This window comes from Nesoenas mayeri (genome assembly GCF_963082525.1).
Source record: "Nesoenas mayeri genome assembly, chromosome: 3".
NCBI lineage: Eukaryota > Metazoa > Chordata > Aves > Columbiformes > Columbidae > Nesoenas > Nesoenas mayeri.
In genome coordinates, this window is record NC_137544.1 from 92,739,450 (window position 1) to 92,760,136 (window position 20,687).

The 20,687-nt window shown below is 38.4% G+C and overlaps 1 protein-coding gene across 1 annotated transcript; it reads left to right on the forward strand.

Annotated features, from left to right (window-relative positions):
* Positions 1–1,038: 1,038 nt before the first annotated feature.
* On the forward strand, positions 1,039–19,471 carry PREPL (prolyl endopeptidase like; the record flags this gene model as incomplete). The annotated part of the gene is made up of 14 exons (XM_080342820.1): positions 1,039–1,257; positions 3,964–4,161; positions 4,688–4,754; positions 5,425–5,631; positions 7,644–7,767; positions 10,134–10,350; positions 10,908–11,093; positions 12,544–12,747; positions 13,489–13,664; positions 15,086–15,302; positions 15,485–15,634; positions 17,032–17,158; positions 18,189–18,295; positions 19,391–19,471. 14 exons carry the CDS (start codon positions 1,039–1,041, stop codon positions 19,469–19,471), a joined length of 2,280 nt encoding a protein of 759 aa, XP_080198946.1.
* Positions 19,472–20,687: the final 1,216 nt, after the last annotated feature.

A 20,687-nucleotide genomic window follows, 5' to 3' on the forward strand; every position in this document is an offset into this window, starting at 1 on the left:
GCGGCGGCGGGCAGCGCCTGGAGCTGCAGCGGCAGGAGCGTTGCCCTGGGCGGCCGGGACTTGCCGCCGAGCCTCCAGCGGCTGCTGAGCCGGCCGGCTAGGGCGTGAGGGGGAGGAAGTGGGTGGCCATCTTTGTTAAGGGCAGCAGCGTGTTGCACAGCTGCCCAAGGCAGCGCTGAGGGGGCAGGCTGCCGGCGGGTACTCCCGGCTGTTCAGGCACACCGCAGGGGCGGGAGCGTGCCTCAAAACGGGCCGCCTGTGACTTCCGCGTCCCGGGACGAAACTGTACGTGAAACGGGAGCGACTTAAGGAAGCCGCGCCGGGACCGTGCCCCCGCGCTGACATCAGCCGTGCTCGCCCGCCGCGGCTGGCTGGAGCGCCCTGCCGCCATCTTGGCTACGGGCAGTCCCGCTGGGGAGCCGCTGCTGCCCGCCTGACATCTTCTCCCGGGCAGCCCCGCCGGAGGGAGCGCGGCCCCGTGTCCTCCTGCCGCGGAGAGTCCTCGCGCGGAGGGCAGGGCTGGTGGGAGCGGGGCCGGGCCGGCTGCTCTGGCCCTCGCCCGGGCGGGACGGGGGAGCGAGACCGCGGGCGGTGAAACACGCGGGGCTGCAAACCTGTCAGTTCTCCTGCCAGGGGGGGTCAGCTCTTGCTGAGCCCCCTCCCGAGATCGACTGATTTTGTTGTTATATGATACTTACAAAGAGGGGAAAAACTTCCCGGAACTTTCCCGGTTTTTGGTTCTTCAACATTTAAACACGGACAGTTGCATCTCCCTTTCTCTTCACTGATGGTTTCAATGGAGTTAAGCTGTAAACTGCCAGGAGCCACGTTTTGTGGTAACAGAGCAGGTGAATACGCACGCTAAGCTGTGTGTCACAGTTACTCAGTTTTGCTGCTCCCATCTGGTTTTCCTAATGAATCAGTCTCATTTCTTTGAAAGGAAGTTTTACCTTCAGTTTATGCTCTCATCTATTTTGCACACAGTGTAAATGATCAGCAGTTTGGGATTTTCAGAAATACCAGGTCGACTGTTGAGAAATGAAGGTTAGGATGTCATGTGCTGGACTGCGAAATCTTCTCCAAGGGCTGAGCTTCAGTGACAAATACTGCCCGAAGCATAACCGTCTTCAAACAATATGTCTTTATAGTAAAATAAACCCCCCGAAATGCCACATCCTGGACTGTTCATGGAGTACATGCGCACACAGGACTGTGACACCTGGAAGCATCCTGCCGTGGAGATTCTTTACCTGCAAGGTATGCTGTTTAAGTACAGACTTAATGTCAACACCCACCTTGGCACATCTGTTGGGGGAGCTGGCCATATTTTTCCAAATGTCAAGGAAACACGTTTTTCCTAGAGGGTTTATAGGAGGGAGATAAATACTATACTAAGATTTCAGTTACGTTCAAAGGCGTACACCATTGTTCAGCTTTTCTGTACTGTGTTGATGTAAAGCTGCATTTTGGTTGATTTTCCTGCTGTAGCAATTTCTTTTAAGAAATCGGTATCTTCTAGAGAGATTTGGGTGAAGTGTCAGGAGATAACTGCAGGGAGAGACCAGCTAGTGTAGAGGCAAAGTGTGCAAGCTGATGACTCCAGACTTGGCCACTGTGCACTGGCTTTTCCTGTGCTGACCAGTAAGGCGTGGTTTGCATCATATTAAATATTAAAATATTCTGTTGACTTCTCATAATTGTGTTGACATGATGAACTATACTTCAGAAGGTACTTAGATTTATTACTGTAAACAAATATTGTGTAAATGGGTGGCGATGTATCATGCACAGAGTCAGAAAATAGGTTGAAATAATTTCAGGTTTTCTGTTCCTGTGTTTCTGATACAGAGTTTCCTAAAACTATTATAAAAGCTTACTTCAGTATGATAGCCAGTAAAACGATTTATATGCATAATGCATAAGTACTGTTTTAAAAGGTTGGTGTTTTGGTTTATTTTATATTAAACGTGTTTTCAGATGGATGTATGTTTGTTCTAAAAATGTTTTAAGTTTACAGTGTTTCTTCAAACATGACCCAAAGATCATCTTTTTGTAATGCACTTATTTCTAACCATAACGTAAACAGTTCCTTAGTCTGTGTCTGAAATATAAATAAATGTTTCAAGGAGAACATACGAAGTCTAGATGGATGAGAATGTGTGGTTCTCTTTACACATTGGCAGTTCACTAACACAGGTACAAATGCTTGTCCATGACACTGGTCCCAAGATACCAACAGGTGGTTTTCACCTGAAAGGAAACTGCCTGTTTGCTTTGGAGCAAATGTTTGCAAATTGGTTGTCATGAGGTCCTTTGCTAGTCTCAGAATCTTTCCAGATGCTCTTTTAGGTGACTGGTTTTTCCCCAGTCAGGGAGGTGTACAGTAACTGTAATATATACCTCCACTGTGGCCACCAGCTCTATATAATATTTCTGAATACACACAATGAGAACTGTTGGAAAAAAAAAGGAGGGGAATCATCTTATAGTGTGGAACTCACCAAAATGAGTCATGGATGCTAAAATTTCACGTAGGTACAAGGAGAGATGATACATGTACATAAAGAGACTTTTTAAATATTCAGAAACCACATTCAGCTAGGGAAATTCCTGAGCTAAACTCATTGAAAGCAACTGGAACACTTGTTGGGGAGGATCATCTACGCTTGTCCCATTCTTGTGCTTCCCTAAGTATGCATTTGTGGCCACTGCAGGGTTTTTGTTTGCTTCTAATTTGGGAAATCATGTTTTCTTAGAGCAATTTTTCCAGTGACTGGTGAGAAGGTGGTACAATTAATACATCCTGCAATTTCTCTGCATTGACCATTGACAGAGTTGCTCCAGAGCTTCTATAAGGGCTTTTGTGTTTGTTTGGTTAGGGTTTTTTTTGACTTGTGCTTCTGATTTAATAATAAGCTAGAGGGACCATTGGTCTGAACCAGTAATGAACACTCATATTCTCTCATGAATTATGTGATTTACAGTCATAGGGAATTTGGTAACTGGAGCAGATGTCTACTCAGAACTTTCACATTTTAGATCTCTTCGATTTCTGAACACAAACCAGGAACAAACCAACAGTTCTTGATGCAAAGTGAAGATGGGGTAAAAGGTGTATGCTGGTTTTTAAGTTTAGACACATTCACATAATACACTGAATGTGATAAAATGCTACTTTTGTGATCTGTGTAGTGTTATGCACTGTAATATATGTTGTTAAGCTTATTATTCAATCGAATGAGATTTTTATAGCAGGCAAAAAGAAGTAGCATTGTGCTAGCAATTTTAGCACATTTTCAACGTTTTTGCAAGAACAGACAATTTGTTGGCAAGCAGGTAGCAGTAGTTTGCTCATGGATCATGGAAAACCAGATCCTTAAGCTTATTCCTGATAAAATTGCTGCAGAACCCATATCAGTTCACCACTTCATTCTGCACCTTGTGAACATTTATACCTACACTTTTGAGGAGCTGGAGCAAGAACCAGAGCAGACTGCTAGGACTCCTCAGTACAGGGACAGAGGTGTGAGCAGCGGTATTGTTTGGGAAAGGAAATGGGAAATTATACTCTTCAGGCAGGAAAATTATGAGAAAACGCCTCTGAAGAAGGAAAAATAACAGAACTCCATAAAAAATAACTAAAAGCTACTTCTAGAACAAGAACAAACATATTTACAAATAATCAATTAAGAACATATATTAATAGTAGCATAAATTTTGAAGAGAACACCTCAATAAATGTGTCAAGTAAAGCACATTTGACAATAACTCCCTAAAAGATCAGGAAGAATTGAAAGAAAAACTTATTCCAATGGTGGGTTTTCTTTTTAGTGGCACTAACTATTGTAATAATGCAAAGACGGTTTGGGATCTGTAGCTTGGGAAATACTATTGCCTCAATATATTCGTACTGGAATACAGAATGTGGGCTAGTAGCCTTTGCTGTCTTTCCTTGCTTAGCAGGAAGGAACAAAAATCCCATCCAAAAGGAAGCAAAACACATCCATAACAACATCAAAGCTGCTGTACAAGAATCTTCTGAAATCAGAGCAGGAAAACTGGAATGACACTTCAGCAAGATACAAAGCTATGACAAAAAGAATCAAGGAAAAAATAGAAGAATTGCACAACAAGTATACATTCAATTTGGAAAGCCCAAGGGTAAGTGGCAAAGAATACAGACATTTCTCATCACTGAGTACAAACAAAAGGCAGTGAAGCTATTCCTTTCATAAACTGTTGTGTTACTGGCTATTTTATGGTTGTAGTTTTGAGTTTTGAATATTTTAATAATTGTGGATAGTAACAGCGTGTATTTAGAACAGCTTGTACCTGTTACAATAGTGTATTTACCTTAATTTCACCATAAGCAAAAGCAAGTAAAGACACAATAATCATCTGACTTGTGGAAAAAGAATACAAGACACTGTAAGTTCTAGGAGTAAGTGCAGGTGATCTGAGCCTTTTGTTAAATTTAGAGCAGGTATAGGTAGCTGAAGTACCCTAACTTGGAAAGAACCTTTCTGGTGCATGCGATTCCTTCTTTAGCCTCAAATATATGTGCTGTATTCTGTCATTTGTGTATGTTACAATTGTGTTCTGCAGAACAATGATTGAATATAGGGATTCTAAGGCAACTGTCTATCTATATGTTGAATGTGAAACATGTTTGTTTTGTATTGAACAGATCAGGTTTGGAGAGAATGTGTACTTTGAAGAGAATGGCTGCATATTTCTTTCAAAAGCAGATGATGGTAAGGGATTTCTTTTCATAACGTGGTACAATTGTTAAAAATATTGTACATGTATCGCTTAATGTACCTTTCTTATATTAAAAGCTTAATTGCTCTGTTTCTTAAAATAGCTGAACCAAAGATACTGTTATAAAATTCTTTAATGATTTTTTAATTCTAGAATCCTGAATCTGAAAAGTTGAGCTGCATAGAGTTAGGGAATAGTATATACTGATACTAAGGCAAGTTTCTGGAGAGGAAAGAGAGAAGTCACTTTTTCCAGAGCCCTAACTTAACATTTTGAAAAAGGAAAAGCACATTCATGCCTCTTGATTTCTGAGGGGATAGAAGAAAAAAATTAACTAGTTGTATTCAGTAAGAACAACTGTGCTTTAGGTATATGAGCTTTAAAATTTAATACATGTACTGGAAGCCAATTCTTTTAACATATTTTTAAAAATAAGTACATTCCTTTTTTTCCCCCGTAACTATCATTTTTTTTGTTTATTTATACAAAGTGCATTTGCAAATATCTTGCAAGACAAATATTTGGTGTTAATAAATTCTTCTATAATATTAGGCTTGTGAATATTGCAGTCAGACTTGTAAAATACAGGCATTGACAACCACTGTTCATTTTGACAGTGCCTTAATTACAGGATTTTTTTGTTATCTCTTTTTTTTTATGCAGCAGATGAAGGAAATGTTGACATTTTATTCAGTACTGAAGATCTGGGCTTGTCTGATGCCTTTATTCGACAGATCAGAATTTCACCAGATCAGAGATACATGGCAATCAGCTTAAAAAGTGAAAATTCTGAAGAGACAACCTGCGTTATTATGAAACTGGGTCAATTTCCTGTCGTGGAAAAAGTAATTCCTAATGTATTTAGTTTTGGTAAGTTATTTACAAATATCTTGTGGATCACACCAGCTTTCAATACAATGTTTTTGTTAGTTTACAAATAATATTAAAATACTAAAAAAATTAATAAAAAACAAAAAACATTTTTAGATTTAATTCTTATAGCTGTTGAGTTGTTTCGTATTTAAGATTTCTTCCACACTGCATGGTTACAAGTTATCTGATGTGGGTGAAAGCATCTGCTTTCATCATATGAGTTTTTCTTCATTGTACAAGCAAGCATTTATGCGTGTTCGAACAGTCATGGATATCATCATTTTCATTTAATTCAATATGCTGCTTTAAAAATTTACTGTAATAACTGCAATATAAAGATTTTACTGAGAAATGTTCTAGTTATGAAACCCCTTCAGCCACACCTGAAATCACTGGTAGCTGTAGGCATTTCACCTTGCTGAATAGCGCACAAGTGCTACCTGCTATTAAGTATTGGCTGGAATTTCAACTGGACTCAGTGTGGGTGACAATCCAAAGCCCAAAACAGTCAGCCAGGCCTTCAGTCAGTTCTTTTGGAATAGATTACAGAGCTTTACATTGCTGTTAAAATAAGCGGAGGTAAGCTGAAGTGAACAGGATATTTTTTTTTTATAGTATGTTAAAGAATATAGCAACAAGAGTGTAGTAGTGTGTATGCAATGTTCCACATCTTGTATTTTGGATTATGTTGTTACATGTCATCGAGTATATGTAGCGCAGTAAGCAGTTTGTGTGGGCAGGCCAAAAATACCATAGGTAAAACATCCTAGTTACACAAATGAAGAGTAGCAAGCATTTAATGTTGTAAGCATTGGCACAACTGAAGTTTATAATGCCCATTGAAAACTAGGCCTGCAGATTTGCCAGTAACACTATACTTGATTTGAGCATCTACCTAGGTTTGTCTAGAAGAACATTTAAGAAACGAGCTCCCCGTTGCCTACATAGGTGTGACAGATTATGGCAGATAGTAATAGTATAAAAAATGACTATCAGAATGGTAGAGATTACATCCATTTTGTAGACTTACTCAGGTGTGAGATACAGAGGTGAACAAGAGAATCGGGTCTTATGGCAGCTTGCAAAGCGTATGTTTGTATTGCATGATATGCAGTAGCAGGCAGACTAATGGAAGTTCTTGAAAATTTCCATCTGTGCTTTTTTAAACACCAGGCTATGGTAGAACTTGGGTTTCCCTTCAGAAGGCTTGTCTTCAGAGTGAACCCCCAGCTACCTGCGCACCATGAAGCCATGTTGCTGTTCAGATAGCAAATTGTTGGCATTACTTCAGTGTGGTAATTCCTCAGGTTTTGTACTGAAAATCAGTATTTATGCGTAAGACAGCACACAATGACTTTTTAAAGCATGTGTATTAAACATCATTCTGGTGGCTGTAGGAGCAGCAGAGATAGCAGTAATTTGACTGGATCAGTCAGATTACTAAACTTCAGAATAGGGAGGTTCCTGTATACCTTTCTACTGTTGGTGAACACATACACAAGCATAGAAAACTGGAGAATTTTTATCCCAGTGGTACCCATGGAGCACGTGCATCATCTTTTTTCTCTAAATGGTTTGCAGGCAGTCACATGCAGCGGTGCAGAGCTCATACGCTCTTTATTATCTCACTGACTCCATGTAAACCTCTGTTTCTCTGCTCAGTTTTAAATAATCACAGATCTATTTTCCTGTTACCTCCAAAACTCCCACAGGGTCAGGGGCTTCCTCTTGCTGGACCCTGGAACACTGTCCTCTGCCTTTTATTTATTTTTTTCCTTTTTTTTTAGTATATTACTATGTTCTTGTTCCGTGGGATTCAGAGAAAACATGGAAAAACATCTTTTTGTGGCTTACCCCAGCCTCTAGGATGTAGAAGTGCCGTCCTCAGTTCCATATCAACTGCAAACCCGCCTTTTTCAGCACTGAGTCCATTGTTCTTGGAGCTCCATTTTCTCTCTGTAATAGTATATACCATTCTAAATTTGATGTGCATTTGTCTTTTTTTCCAGAATGGGCTACGAATGATGTTCTGTATTACACAAGTCAGAAGAACCTTAAATGTCAGGATGTGTTAATGACCACTTTCACTAATCAGAAACATACCAAGTTAGTTTATACAGAACAAGATGCAAGGTAATACTTATCTAAAATATAACAAGTCCTTTATATATTCTAGAGTATTTTATATGAAAATATGACCAGTTTGAAAAACAAATTAATCTGTATTGTATTCCAAATGGTAAAAGCCATTTTTAAGTTGTATTTGCTGTCAGGAGTGCCTTATGCAGTCTGGGAATGTGCTCTCTTCTCCTCTTGATATGTGATCAACAGAGATTTAACTTTACTTTCTTACCTCACGAGTTCAGCTGAGTTTATAAATGTCAAGGTCAGTTGCAGGTCAGGGTGTCCTTTAATGAATGTGTGACAGTTTCATACAGGGTAAATCAGACTGTGGATTTCATTTTGTTTTCTCTGCTATTGATGTCTGATACATCTTTTAAAAAACATAGAAGTTCAGGCTAATCTTTGCTCTGGGTAATGGATGAGCAAAATCATTACAGCATTCCCAGAGACAGAACTATTGTTGACTGAATACCCTCTCAATAACCTTTCTTCAAGCAGTGGTTTAGGAAGACAAGAAAGCTCTTGCTAAATTGACTGCAGAACTAGTTTTTTAGCCATGTAGCATGTAGTAGATTTATAAAGCATTCCATAAATGTTTGCAGTTATTCTTAAATCAAGTTACATATGCAGTAAAGAAATTTCAATTATACTGTCATTAAAAAAAATCTGCAGTTGAGATGCAGTAAATAAGATCCTTTTGTTCCAGCTGCATTTGATGCATACTTTTGGAAAATCAAGTTGCACTGACCTGACACTTCCCCACAGGGAAACTGTTGGCATAATTCTGAAGGTCATAGTCATTACAGTAAATATACTAGAAACTTACTCTAAAGGTTCATGTGCTATGGTAGCTCATAACTGAACTCACTTGTTCATCAGAGACAGCAAGACATTCTTTTGTATTGCTGTTGAGCAGCTCCATTCTACATCTCACCGGCTCTTTTAGGTGGAATCAATTTTTTTTTTTTCTAGAAGATGAAAATTTCTTTACTTCCTTCAAAAAATAAATAATTTTAAAACCTACAAAGGCAAAAAAAAAAAAAGTCTAATATCAAGGTATCAAGGTCAAAGTCCTTGGGGAGAAGTGTAACCTGCATTTCAGCCTGACTCTCAGAGATAAGGTCAGAAGAGCTGAACTGTTGGAATTTCCACTGAATGCGGTGCCACAGTGTTGCCAAATTTGTGTGTGTTAGAGGGGCAGGAGACCGATTTGTTGCAGATTTTGGATCCCCCGCTGTGCCTGTTGAGAGAGTGCAATTAGAAAAAACAATAGTACCCCGAAAATTGGAGTTCCTCCACCTGAAAATGATTAAAGACACTGCAATGCTATCTAAAGCATCCTTTCTTTCACCAGTCAAATATTTTGAAGTCTAGAGGGGTCATTATTTCAGTTGTGCATCTGATCTGTATAGTCTGTATAATCTGATCTGTACAATGCCGATTACGGTACTCAACCCTTGATCAAATCTTCTGGATCTTTGTGTCCTGGTTTACATTCTTAAAGATTCAAAATGCGAAAGAAACTGCTATGTCCCAAGCTGTGACATCCCCATTAATTAGGATGACTCATAGAAATTTGAATCTGAATTTCAGCCTGAACTTGTCTAATATTAGTACCAGCCATTGGTTGTTGTTCTGTTTTCTGTTTCTATATTTTAGAAGCATTTAAAACTGATAGATAGTTCCAAAACCAGTTCCTAGTTTCCAGCTTTATCCCTGCAACACTGTCCATCTTGTCCCATATAGGCTTCTGTACTTTTTTTTTTTCTTTTTTGCTTCAAAGTTAGGTCAGTAACACTTAGGCTTTTTATTAATTTATCTTTATAATAACTCCTACTTTTCTTTTGTTATTGTTCTTCCCACACAATGTCCTTTATTAATTTTAACTTAATTCTCTTGGTTTTTTTGGTGGAGGTTTTTATTTATTTGGGGTTTTTTTGGTGTGGGTTTTGGTTTGGTTGTTTGCATTATTTTTTGTGGGGTTTATTTGTTTGGTTAGAGTTGTTTTGTTTTGTTTTTGTTTTTAAATAGGGTTATAAAAAGTTCTACGTTTTGCTTGAATTTTAGAGCCTATATACATCAATGAGCTTCCAGTCTATCTCAATGATGCAAAAACCTAGATTCAGTTGGGTAACAACTGACCTGCTTTCCTTGCAGGTTTCAGGTTCTACACACAAGATTGTGGGTTTGTGAATCCCAGGGTAAATGCAGCAGCAGTGGGTTTGGGAACCAAGTAATCTGGAATTTTTCCAGCCTCCTTACAGGCATGCTGTTTCTTAACTTGCCGATGGAAGCCCAGGATTCTGAAACAACCAAGGTATTTTAAAAACAGTCCTCAACTTAAAGTTTGTGTGTTTGTTAATTATTCCTTACAGATTCTTTGTGGACATACATTGCACAAAAGATAGGCGTTTTCTCACTATCAACAGCAACAGCAAGACAACATCGGAAGTTTGGCTGGTTGACTGTAGAAATCCTTTTAAGTTACCTGCTCTTGTACAAGCACGAACAAAAGGGGTCATTTACCACGTTGAGCACAGAAATGATGAGTTATATATTCTTACTACATATGGAGAACCTGCAGAATATAAGGTAATTTTAACTGATAATAAGATTCATAGGATTCATATTCATTCAGATACCTGTTGCAGATCACAGCAAAATAGTGAGGCTGACTTTTAATTCTGTGCTTCACAGCTTACTGAAATAATTTAAGAGAATTACACAGAGAGCACCATGGATTGAAAGACTGATAGCAGTACATGGCGTCTCACCTGTAGCATGCCAATGTGATTCTAACTCCTTCGGCAACATCAGGGAATGAGGATGCTTTAACAGTCATTTCCTCCATATTAAAATTTAAGTTGTCGATCTCAAGTCCATATAACCAAACCACCTAACAGTTCTGCTGGGCACACTGAAAGCTCTTAGTGCATGAAAATCTTCCATAGATTAATCTATAAGAATTGAAGTTAATTTACCAAGTGTTACTGAATTGTTCTTCTATTTTGCCAAAGTAAAGGGAGTTTAAAAAGCTTAAGTTTTATTCAGGCAAAACCCCTCAGTACAAACTAATGAATAAGTCTCTAAATTTCATTTGTAACTCTTACTATATCTTACTAATGCAAAGTTATTGTTTGTGTTTATAGTTGATGAAGGCACCAGTAGCTTCCAGTGGCATAGAGAACTGGCAGTTAGTTTATGCACTGGAAGACAAAACCAAGCTGGTAGACTTGGAAATGTTCAGTGACCACTGTATTATGTTCCTGAAGAATGCTGGTCAGCTTTACTTAAATGTGATTTCTTTTGTCTCACATTCAGTCCAGTCAATAAAGGTATGTTTTAACTCAGCTTAAGCAGCATAATATTTTTCCAGCACTATTTAATTTTTAGCATAACATTATAATGAAAGCAAAGATAAATTCCAAGAAAAGAAGTGGTTTGCAGACTATAATGCTGCCAAGTTTGTTATTCCAACTAATTGTATTACCTATGGCTGTTCTTCGGGATTTCATGGGGTGGTTTATTGCAGCACTTAGAAAGTTAGAGAGCAGTTATCTGATGAGTCCATTCCTTATTCAACTTATTACAGTCAGGCTCTTTACAATACAGCTGATTTCTAATGTAAAATAGGACTTGATTCCCTGAACACTCAGTTTTACTGGGCCTGGTTTTGGTTACACTCATCAATGCAAGCAAGGAAATAAGCCTGGCTCTCCCACAGAAGAAGTATTAGAACATGGACAAACATGGACACTGTCCCATATTAAATGGGAAGAATTGATACTGCAGTACAATTTGTACAAAGTATTTATTTCCTTCCCTAGTTGTTGCTAAATACTTGTGGATTAAAAACAAAATGATTCAATTGAAGCCATCATTTCTGGAGACCATTCAGACAGAAAAATTAATTGATCTGTTTGCCCCAAAAATACAATCTGAACTACTGACAAGTTTATTGCCACAAGCTACCAATGCTGCATTCTGTAAAACTGCTACAGAATAAGGTTTTCAACAAGGTACTCTGTGTGGTCTCTGAAACCTTCATTTTTGAAAATGGTTGTAGTTTATTTATTCAGAAAGGATCTGCAGTTACTCTGGAGAACTTGGACTTTTGCTGCCATTTCAGAAGGCTCTAGTAACCTAACTCAAGTAAGTAGTGGCCTGGCAGAGGTTTTGACTATGTCCCTGCTGCTCTCAAAGAATGAATCGTGATTTCTTTTATTCTTAGCAGAGTTAAAAATCTTAAATATAATAGCAGTAAGTGTCTGAGGGTGAATGTGCCAGGAAAAGGTTTTGTTCTTCACAATGGCTGGCACCAGGAACAAAGTTAAGAGGCAGGGGTTTTTAGTGGCTTAGCATTACTGAGCTAACTCACAGCAAAAGCCTAACAACTGACATGGACTTGGCTGTGTAACATGTTGAAGCAGGACTGGAAATCAGAGGGGAAATAGGATCTAAAAAATAAAAAATAATGCAGAAGCATTTCAAATAATGTTTTAATTAAAAAAGACCCTGCAACTAATGCACATTTTTAACTGAATTTGGATTTTTCTTTTTTATTACATTGTTGAACTTTGTTCCAATGGCCTTAGGGGAAAAGTTCGCCAAAGTCTTCTACTTTTTGACTGTTTCACTACTGAATTTGAAAGAAATACATATTGTGGTGCATACAAACTGGAGATAATTAGCTTGAAATTCAAAATCTTCTCCTCTGAATGACACACTAGGCAAAATTTACAGAAGCAGTGGAAGGGTCTCACTTGAAATGCCGTGTTTTCCCAGCTACCTACATGGGCCTGTGAATTTGAATTGGAATCTCATCCTGAACATACGACCAGCACTTGCTATTTTCAGCTCACCTCTCCAGTACACCCCCCTAAGCGTTTTGCATATTCATTTAAACAAAATAATCTCATTGAACAAGCTGTGCAAGAGGTACCAATTATTACGAATTGTCACACTACACGTTTACTAGCTAAAAGCAAGGTAAGATTTTTTTCAGTCCTTTTCCCATTCTCTTTATTCTTCCCTTCCTCCCACCCATTTTAAAAATGCATTTGGCAGGGAATAGAGATCAAAAAATGTAAAGAGCAGTTGGTGCAGTAGTTACTAAACAGTGGGTGTTTTCTTCAGTGCTATAAAGAAGAAAAAGAAAGAGTCGTGATAAGACTTTTTTTCCATAAACTTGGGGGTTCTAGAGGAGATAACAGTACATGATGAGTCAAGAATCTTAGTATAGTATAACTTAGAATTGTCAGTTGATGTATGGTATCATATTCCATCATAAATGAAAAAGATGCCAGCTGTTGAAAAGAACACCCTGCAACCAGCTGCACAGTATAGATCAGGAAAGGAAAGTTTTAACAGCCCGACTTTAAAAAATTGGAGATGTTAATAAAGAGTTTGTGCTGCAGCAAGTGGTAAACTATTTTGTTAATAATAGGTATTCTTGGTGTTAAAGGGGGAAGGAAGACTTGGGTGCTTTGGTAGTTTAAAAACTCCTCAGGTGTTGCACTTAAATGAATTTTATACTCTGCATCTGTAAGCCCACACAGCAGAGGTTCAGTGTCTCGCTTTATTTTTCAAGAGTGCTTTGTACATTCTAAGTGAAAAAAATTACTGTAATCAAAAAAACACATTTTAAAATAAATAATTGACGTTTTCATTGCCATGTGTCATTGAGATTTCTGAAATGTTCTTTATTGTAAAATACTCCTTCATTTCCAGGATGAAACTTTAGTGCCAATTACAGTTTTTCATAATATGAATTCTAAAGAGCTACACAGGAAACCACTTCTAGTTCACGTATATGGAGCTTATGGCATAGATTTGAACATGAGCTTTAAAGAAGAGAAGCTGATGTTAATTGAAGAGGGCTGGATATTAGCATATTGCCATGTTAGGTAAGTAAAATAAAAAACGGAATTAAGGTTTTGATCTGTGGGATATACAGATGTTTATTGATATGCAACTGAAAAGGTACAGATATAATTTTTTCATGTAGCTATACCTAATTCTCCATGCTTTTCACTTCCATCTCTTTATAGATTTTTTTGAAAGTAGTTTTTAACAAAAAAAAAATTACCTCAGGAAAAAAAAAAACTATGCTTTCAATACCACATACTGCATTTAGGTTTTTTAAACCAACAAGATGGTTGTGTGTAATGTGTAATCCTTTGGCATCTCATTACTTCTTGTCTCATCTTTGCTCAAGAAAAATGACGATAACACATCCTAATTGCAATGGCACGCTACCTCCCTCTCTTTCTGAGGGTATTGTGTACAAATGTTCAGTCTGTGTCTTCTGAAAGCCATTTGCCTTCTGCAGCAACAACTAAGCATTTAACCTGCACCCCATGTTCTTTCATTGGCTAAATCATCTTGTCTCCAGTTTAGCTACAAATCTACTGGTTTTATAAAACCACTATGTACAATGGGCTTCACATTTTCATTGAGATAATAATTCCAGAGGTAAAAAAGATAACAAAAGAATCACTTTGAGGAGGGGAAGAGGGAGAATGAGCAGTTGTTTGAAATACCAGTTCCAAAACAAATTCAGCATACAAATGTATTCAGTCTGCTGTATTCAGTGGCAAGTATTGTGCTCTTCTTCCTCCCACCCCTCTAAGGATGTAAAGATGCAAGTCAGTCCTAGATGAAGATGGATTCTTTATCCAAAGATGAAGCATTTTGGCAGACCTCTCAGCTAATTAATTTTAAACTTGAAACCTGAATAAGGAAACTCGGCGTGGCTTAGAACCAAAACTGTGGTTGTGTAGAAAGCAATAAAAATAATTTTTTAAATTCTGTATTAAAAATAGAATTTGAAATTCACAAACTAGAAAATTTTAAAAACCCCAAAACATTCTCAGAATTTTAAGCAATGCAGGAGACAAATGTCGAGAATCTCAGTTTGGAGCAGAAAAAGACTATCCTACTGTTTTTAATAAATGCTCAGTGTTAGCGATGTAAGTATTGACAATGGTTTAGATATTTTAATAGTTTCCTGCATAAAAAGATAACATTAGTGTCTGATTTTGTATTGCCTCCAATATTGCCTCCATTTCCTAAGGTGGTGCTTATCCTGTGAGTTCCAGGACAGGAGCACACAAGGGCACAGAGTTGGGATTTTCACCAGTCATCATGCATGGATTTTTTTTGTTGGCATGTTGTGTATTTTAGCCATAAAGAATAGAGAAGAGTTAATTGGGAAGGCAAACTATGTTTTTCCAGCTCTGTGGCTGCTGCTCTCCTTTTATTTCCTGAAGCTTCACCGTGTAAAGTTTTCCAAAGAGACTCCAGCTTGAATTGCTTTAAATTTCAGGGGTGGAGGAGAGCTTGGCCTTGGCTGGCACAGAGATGGATGTCAGCATAATAAACTCAACGGTCTCCATGACCTGAGGGCTTGCATCAGGCTGCTGCACCAACGAGGACTTTCTCAGCCAAAATACACAGCACTAGCAGCTGCCAGTGCTGGAGGAGTTCTTGCAGGAGCCCTGTGCAACACTGATCCAGAACTTATCAGAGCCATGGTTTTACAGGTGAGGTGCTGTAGACCTTTTATGGAATATGTTAAACTGTATTTTCTGTTTCATTCTACCAGTTTCAGAACTGGAAACATTCAATTTCAGAATTCACTTTCCTCATTTGTTTGAGAAAACTTTGACCAAGGCGTTTGAGGTCCTGTGTCCTATTTGCTAACTTTTTTTTAATAACTTCTAAGGCTCCTTTTGTGGATGTTCTAAATACAATGAGGAAAACTCATCTCCCACTGACAATTGAAGAACAGGAAGAATGGGGAAATCCATTAGCAGATGAAAAATGTATGAAGTTTATCAAAAGCTATTGTCCATACCAGAATATTAAGCCACAGGTAAAACTATGCTTTCTGTGTGGAAAACTACAGTAATAGAGTATAGCAATTTATAAGAAAACAGCAGATAACTGGAATTTAAAAGAAAAAAGTATATTTTACCTTTTCAGTCCTTTAAACCCCAGTATTTTAGAATTGTCATAGCTGCTGCTTTGTGTTAAAATGAATAATCAATACAAATAGAAATGATTTCCTAAGTAATCTTAGCAATATTTGGAGTCGTGAGTACTGAAATTAACCAAAACCACCTTCTACTAAATAATGAATAGATTTCAAAATCTCTTTTTGTTATGGCACTGCCAGGAAGTAATAGATTATTCTATCATATAACAAACATCAACATGTAAAATACTTTCTCATTTTGCGGGGGTTTCTGTTGTTCTACTGGGTTTTGCAGAGTTTGTTGCAGGAGGAAGGAGGTGTTTCCACTGATTAAACATCTTTTCAGAAGCAAACAATGAAATGGAAAAGGATCTATAGCTTTGACAGTGTCATCTAGGAGGAAATCTTTATTTGAAATAATATGTGTTAGCTGTGTTGCATACTATATAAAAATATGCATAGAAAGATTGCAAAACTCAACTACTGTTCTAGGGTGAACCATTCTGTGATTATTACTCCTTTTTTTTTTGTAACCATCAGCAAGCAGACATCACAGAATCACAGAATGTTAGGAACTGGAAGGGACCTCGAAAGATCATCTAGTCCAATCCCCATGCCAGAGCAGGAACACCCAGATGAGGTTACACAGGAATATGACCACCCCCCTTCGAACACACCCCAGGTACCATTGGCTTCCTGGCCACAAGGGCACAGTGCTGGCTCATGGTCATCCTGCTGTCCACCAGGACCCCCAGGTCCCTTTCCCCTACACTGCTCCGTAACAGGTCATTCCCCAACTTATACTGGAACCTGGGGTTGTTCCTACCCAGATGCAAGGCTCTACACTTGCCCTTGTTATATTTCATTAAATTTTTCCCCGCCCAACTCTCCAGCCTGTCCATGTCTCTGGATGGCAGCACAGCCTTCTGGTGTGTCAGCCACTCCTCCCAGCTTGGTGTCATCAGCAAACTTGCTGACACTGCACTCTAGTCCCTCATCCAAGTTGCTGATGTGTATATTGAATAGTACTGGTAGAGCTTAACTAGTGGGGAGAGGATGTATTTTATTACTTTTTGCAAGTATATGATCCCTAATATGAAGTAATTTTCCAGACCAAAATACTTTTGCAGTTAGAGTGATAAAATTACTTTTTTAAGAGCAGATAATTATGTAATAGATGTGGTTTTAGATAAACCATAACAAGTAGTACAGTAAGGTAAACAGAGAAGAATTTGTTACTTTATGATAAAAATCAGATGTCAAATATTTTAACTGGTTTTGGTTTTTAATCTCAGCCTTATCCTTCAGTTTTTATCACGGCATATGAAAATGATCAGCGGATACCGCTAACAGGAGTTTTGCGATATGTTCAGAAACTGAGGAAGGCTGCACTAGATTATGCCAGCAGAACAAGTCAGAAAGGTAAGAGTAAGAATATTATAGTCATGTAATTAAAAATCACAGAGGTTAACTCCTCCCTAAATGTATTAATTTGTACAGTATGATCCAGCATCTAAAGCTCTGAAGTAATTTCCATTACCTGCAAAGACGAGACGAGCGGTCATACTAGCAGACAGATAAACCTCAGCTTCTCAGATGTACTCTCCAGAGCCTTAGGAAGGACCAGATGTCTCTGTGTTGTACACCTGCCTGAAAACAGTTAAACCCACATGTGTTGAATATTAATAGTGACAAACCACAACAGGCTCAGGAAGCCCTCTGAGATGAAAAAGGATGAAGACTGGGGTAACACAAGTTGGGTGCAGCCTTTCCTAGGCCTCAACATACAGCAACAGTTGGACAGGGTCAGGTGAACCCACACTGTCTAGTCCAGCTACTGACACAGTCAGACTGCAGCTTTCAACAACACATGGATAAAAATCTTATTTTTGCTGCTCTATAGATACTTACTCTTCCCAGTTTGCTAAAACTGCAGGTATTAGTCCAAATCACAATGACAACAGTGCCAAGGCACAGAAACTTTTATGCCTGAAACTTAACACTAGCTTTGGGACTGCTTCCAGCAAAAGGTACATTCAAGCCTTATTATTTTCTAGTACCATCTAGTCTGGGGAGAAGCATTTACTGTCAATACCAAAATAGATTTTGAATTAGCTTTTCTAAATTTCATTATGCCCCTTCTCTGCTAGCAGCATAAGTGCAATGGTTGAGAAAGGATAGCAGATGCGGCAATTGCTGCTGCAGTCTTTGCTCAGGAAGAAGAAAGCATGTCTTTTGAAAAAGCCTTAGAGAGAGAACAAACACGCTAAATATATAAACATTTTTCAAATACGTAGTTAATAGAAATACAAATAGTTCATCCAGCAAGCCCCTATATTATTCTTTTCATTTTTGTTAAGGAACAACAGAAATTATGTCAGGACAGAAGGCAGAATTATCTATCCCTTAATAACTCACATACCTACTTTTTCCTCATTCATTCAACGTCAAGTGATCGCTAGCTTCATTTTTCCAGGAAATCGGTTCCCTAATATCATCTTAGACATCCAGGCAAGCGGCAGTCACTGTGATTCATCTTGGGAGGATTCACTGAATGAGGTATGTTCCCTTTATTGCACACATCCATAACAGCTTGGAGTCTGAAGTATTAAAACAAAAAAGAACCAACCAACCAAAGAAAAAAAACACCACCAAAAAAAACAATCGAACAAAATCCAAACAAAACAAAAAAGAATAATAACTGATGGAATCAAGGTTGCTCTTGCAACCTTTTACACACATTGCAAGAGCATCTGATGGTTTTAGATATGTATATATAAATATATATATATATATATATATATCTAAAACCAGCCGTTTTCTATCATAGAATAGTTTAGGTCAGAAGGGACCTTCGCAGGTCATCTAGTCCAACTCCTCTGCCATGAGCAGGGACATCTTCAACTAGATCAGGTTGCTCAGAGCCCCATCCAGCCTGGTCTTCAGTGTCTTCAGGGATGGGGCACCTACCACAGCTCTGGGCAACCAGTGTTTTAACAACCCTCTTTGTAAAAAATTTCTTCCTCATGCCTACCCTGAATCTCCTCTACTTTAGATTAAAACTGTTACCCCTTGCCCTATCACCTACCTTTATATATTCATATAGGTAAGAATGCCAGCGACAGAGCCAGATCATTGAACCTTGTTGTACCATGAGCCTCAAAATAGTATTAAACTCCCACTGTAATGTGCCAAGAGCCTTGAATGAAAGGTTCTAAGTTGTGCAAAACATTGTTGCAGCAAGAAAAGTCTTGTACTGGAGAGTATTAAGTTCTCAAAATTGTCATACTTGCTATTTACTTCCATCTTCCTCATGAGTAAAACATACATGAGGGGTTTGATCTTTACATTTGGAAATGTATTAGCTGTTCTATCAAAGGATGCTACTAGAATTCAGTTTCAACATTTTGCGCTGTGTACAAGTATGCATGCTAAAAGCAACATACTGCCAAGACCTGCCATCTTGTTATTGATGTCTCAGACTATCACAAATACTAATTTTATTCCTGGTAATTTTAACAAATTCTAGCAACGTGTGGCAGTTATTCCCAAAGTGAATTCTTTCAGGAAGAAGATAAGAATAGCTGTGCAAGAACCCGAAGGCTTATAGTGCAAAGAATTTTATTTTGTAATAAAAAATTTTCATGATTTCAGGTTGCAAGACACCTTGCTTTTCTGAACAAAGAACTTGAGGAAGTATGCCATCTCCAACATCATGGGAAATCCTGCAAGTAGCTAATAAACACATTGACCACCTGAAGAACTTTGGGTCAGATTTTTATTTATACGAAAAGCAAACACCTTCTCCATAGGATCTCTCCTCTTGGATCCCTGCTTTATGGGCACAAGGAGACAAGAAATTCAAAGTTGTATGTTTATAAGGTAATGCCACATGCAACTTAAGAGCCAGATTTCTGCCTTGCCAGACAGTACAGAAGTAGCTGCCTGCATTAGTCAATTTGTTCAGTATAGTTCTGGTCACATAATCAAGCAGTGCAGCACTGTGCGAGTAGAGCTGAAGCACAGCGGTTGGTGCTTAAAGCCTAAAAACACATGACGTTCAAAGATTTTGTACAAACAGCCTTTCCAGTCTAGGCCCTCTCTTCTAAGACCACATTTTACACAAAGCAGTAAAACTTAAAAGAATTTAATTTAAATTGAATTTAAAGGTGATGATGGCTGTTGCCCTTCCTATACAGCAGCCATAGTATACTGATCATATGGTGGGATCGAACAAACTGCCAAGAAGAAATGGAGACTCAAGAACAGGAATTTTAGCAGAACTCTTTCATTTGAGTAGATTAAAAATCTTGCAGTTACCTTAACTAGCATGGTAATCTTAAAAAGGAGGCACCACAGTCCCTGTGGAAGACAAGATGAATGCTCCAGAAAGAGATACCAGAGTCTCTCCAGAGGATAAAACAAAAAAAAATGCCCCCATTAAAGCAACCTGATTCATGGCTTAGCTGACCTCTGAGCAAGGCATAAAACAGTCACACATTGCTTAAGGTAGATGCATGGCACACACCTAGAAATTGGTACAAGCAGTTGGAAAATACACCGTGTGGCTATAAGGTCCTCAAACCAAAACAGAGTCCCCCCAGATCATCCTTATGTCCAAAACAGGCTGCACCAAGTCAAATGCTTGTCTCCTCCTTTTGTGTCACATAAGCCACTGTAGGTGCACCAAATGGAAATCATGTGAACAAGTGTGACATTGAGTAGAATTGTTCCAGTTGCTTACTCTGAACTAACACATGCACACCTCACCTCAACCTAGGGTAGAAAAAGAAATGAGAGAATGCAAATGTGTTCTAACTCAGTGGGGGGAGGGAGAATCAATTGGAAATACAGTCCTGAGTGCAGAATTTGACATACTAGCTGTATTTTGTTCTCTTTCTTACAGACTTTGAGGATAATCAGAGCTATTAAAGTTGAGACCAGAGATAAG